This window comes from Oncorhynchus nerka, linkage group LG9a (genome assembly GCF_034236695.1).
Source record: "Oncorhynchus nerka isolate Pitt River linkage group LG9a, Oner_Uvic_2.0, whole genome shotgun sequence".
Taxonomy (NCBI): Eukaryota; Metazoa; Chordata; class Actinopteri; order Salmoniformes; family Salmonidae; genus Oncorhynchus; species Oncorhynchus nerka.
The window spans coordinates 52,487,952-52,490,705 of record NC_088404.1 but is presented as its reverse complement, the minus strand read 5'-3'; the positions used below and the strand labels follow the sequence as shown (position 1 = coordinate 52,490,705).

At 40.9% G+C, this 2,754-nt stretch overlaps 1 protein-coding gene across 1 annotated transcript in view; it reads left to right on the top strand.

Moving 5' to 3' along the window:
- The first annotated feature begins 1,970 nt into the window (after positions 1-1,970).
- The window catches only part of swap70b (switching B cell complex subunit SWAP70b), a 30,702-nt gene continuing 29,918 nt past the window's right edge, over positions 1,971-2,754 (top strand). Inside the window, exon 1 of the mRNA XM_029668533.2 lies at positions 1,971-2,133. Coding sequence (XP_029524393.1) covers positions 2,038-2,133 — 96 coding nt within the window. The 5' untranslated portion in view covers positions 1,971-2,037. The remainder of the gene's footprint in view (positions 2,134-2,754) is intronic.

Here is a 2,754-nt window from a genome sequence, read left to right as displayed (position 1 = left end):
TTCATTCATCTCACTTTATATTACATAAACCTGTGTATGCCCCTTAAGTACTATAAAACCATGGACAGGAAAAGGGTAAGTTATGGTCTTGCCTATTGTATATTTAAGCGATAAGGTCTGTGGAGGTGTGGTATATGGCCAATATACCATGGGTAAGGGCTGTTCTTAAGCACGACATAACATGGCTTGTTGAATAGACACGGGCTTGAATGCTGTTTTAATACCACAAACGACAGAGGTGCCTTATTGCTATTATAAACTGGTTACCAACGCAATTAGAAGATTAAAAATGCATGTTTTATAACTTTAGTCAGGGGTTAAAGTAAGGAATGGTATGGTCTGGTACAGAGTCCTGGCAAAAATAAGTAGTGGGGGTATGCGGTACCGGTGTTGTGTGCCCCCTTCCCAGTAGCGTTTAACGCGCACGTGCTCAATTCTTCATAGCTGCGACTTGCTTGCTAGTTGAGATTTCTGATCACGTTAGGCTGTGTTTCATTTTCTTTTTTGTTGGTTTGACTCCGGGGGAGGCACTAGTAATGTCTGCAGTTTATGGTTTGGCTATTTGTTTCAAGTGTATTAGACTATAAATAAATCGCTGCCATAATTCGTCATCTCCCATGTCTTATTCGACTAGTAGTTCTGAAATGAAAAATGCCCCGAGCTAAACTGTCCAAGACGCATCTCCAACAACACCCTGTGGCATTAGAGCTATAGATGAGCGCTCACGCGGCCCTATGATAAGCAGTGCACAAAATATTTAGCTTGTCCATGGCCAGCGTGCCTCTCCAATGGTCTTTTGGAGAGACCCGACGCTGGGGCGCGCCATCAACGCTCCATCCAATTCATTTAATATAAATGATGTAGCCTACGGTAATAAGAGTAATGCCTTGTGTGTTTTATGTAGCCCGTAGACCAAATATATTACAATGTCAAAGAGACACTTTTTAAAAGCATTATCTTATTAATTGGGCGGCAGGTAGCCTAGTGGTTAGAGCGTTGGGCCAGTAACCGAAAGCTGCAAGTTCAAATCCCCGAGCTGACAAGGTACAAATCTGTCGTTCTGCCCCTGAACAAGGCAGTTAACCCACTGTTCCTAGGCCGTCATTGAAAATAAGAATGTGTTCGTAACTGACTTGCCTAGTTAAATAAAGATTCAATAAAATTAATGTGGAGAAAGAGTGCAAGAGAAACTCGACTGAAAAGGCCAATGGGCAGACACCAGCTTTGGAACGGCTGCGGCCTAATCAAAATGGTCCTGAAAGTAATTAATTTCAACACTTGACTTAATTTTTATTTGACTTCACTAACAAGAGGGAGCGTATTTCTTCATGTGAAAAAAAAGAGGTAGGCATACCTGTTTAACAGACGCAATTATGTTATCCATATAGATTTAATTGTCAGCATAGCCAGTATATGTCAGTATAACCAAATCCTCCAATACTGTCACCATGCAGTCTTTATAGCTTGGTTAAAACCAGGGCTCAAATTGAGTGAGGGTATGCCATACCCTTTCTCAAAGAAAATGGAAAATGGTTAGCATTATTTTTTTAAATAAATAATTAAGTAACCAGATAATATGAAGCGTTTTATAACAATTCATCCTTAACTCCGTGATGCCTAATAATAGAAACAAACTTTAAAATGCCCGCAAAAGACCTGACTCTGACACATATGCTGGGCTGGGCTGGATAGGGTTATTAAAGTAGTGAAGTAAGGTGTTGCGATTTAATGAGTGTCGGGTTAATTGGTTATATATTAAAATGTTTCCTGTTTCCCATGTTGTATCACAAAGTGTAATGGATTTATACTATAGTTCAGTTTGGGTCGGTAATGTTACATATTGGATGCCAGCCGCGGTGAAAACTCACCGAAGAAGAAGAAACGTTTGCGCTCTCCCTCGGCGCTGAGCGGTGCTACAAGCAAGCATTTTCATGACATTGCTGTGGAGCTTGTCAGGTGACTGACTGTCTCGTTGTGTCCCAGTATGATCAACTTTCCCATATACTAACTGCGGCAGTCAACCAAGTAGCAAGCGCAATGGCACTACGGGACGAACTTTTAAAGTCAATATGGCATGCTTTCACAGCGTTGGACGTGGACAAAAGCGGGAAAGTGTCCAAGTCGCAGTTAAAGGTATGGAAGTATATTTATATACTGTGTTTTTGTCAAACAAACCCAGGCACGTCGTTTTCTTTATTTGACTAAACAATGTTGACATGCTCAAGCAGGAAACTCGTCCTGAACAGAGAAGTTGGCATCAAAATGAAGGCCATCTGATTTTGAGGATGAGTTTGGGATTATTTAATTTTCGCCCAAATCATTTGCCAGTCTGTTACAGCTCAGTAGCCTATATACAGCCTGAAACGAATGCCTGACAAATCGTGTAAATGTTCCTTACAAGCTAGAATGTAGAATGAAGTTAAATTTAAATGTACTCTTATCGGTTGTCTGCGTGGTTTGTCCTTCAGCTAGCTGGTCGAAATACTTTTGAGACAAAATAAACACAGGAAATCAAGTGTTGTACTACTGGAAACCGGCCAAATATACACACTCCTTTCTTGAAACATTAATACAGTATCTTAACAGCCTTTATATATATTGTAGACATGTTTGCGCAGTGGCGAAACTTTCGGGGTTCAGTGTGTGACAGCAACCGTAATAGCGTCGTACTCGTGAAGGAGAGTGCACTTGTTGTATAACACAAAGGGCCAGTGGTGTAGTGGAGTGTATATGCAGGTATAAACCCTATACCCA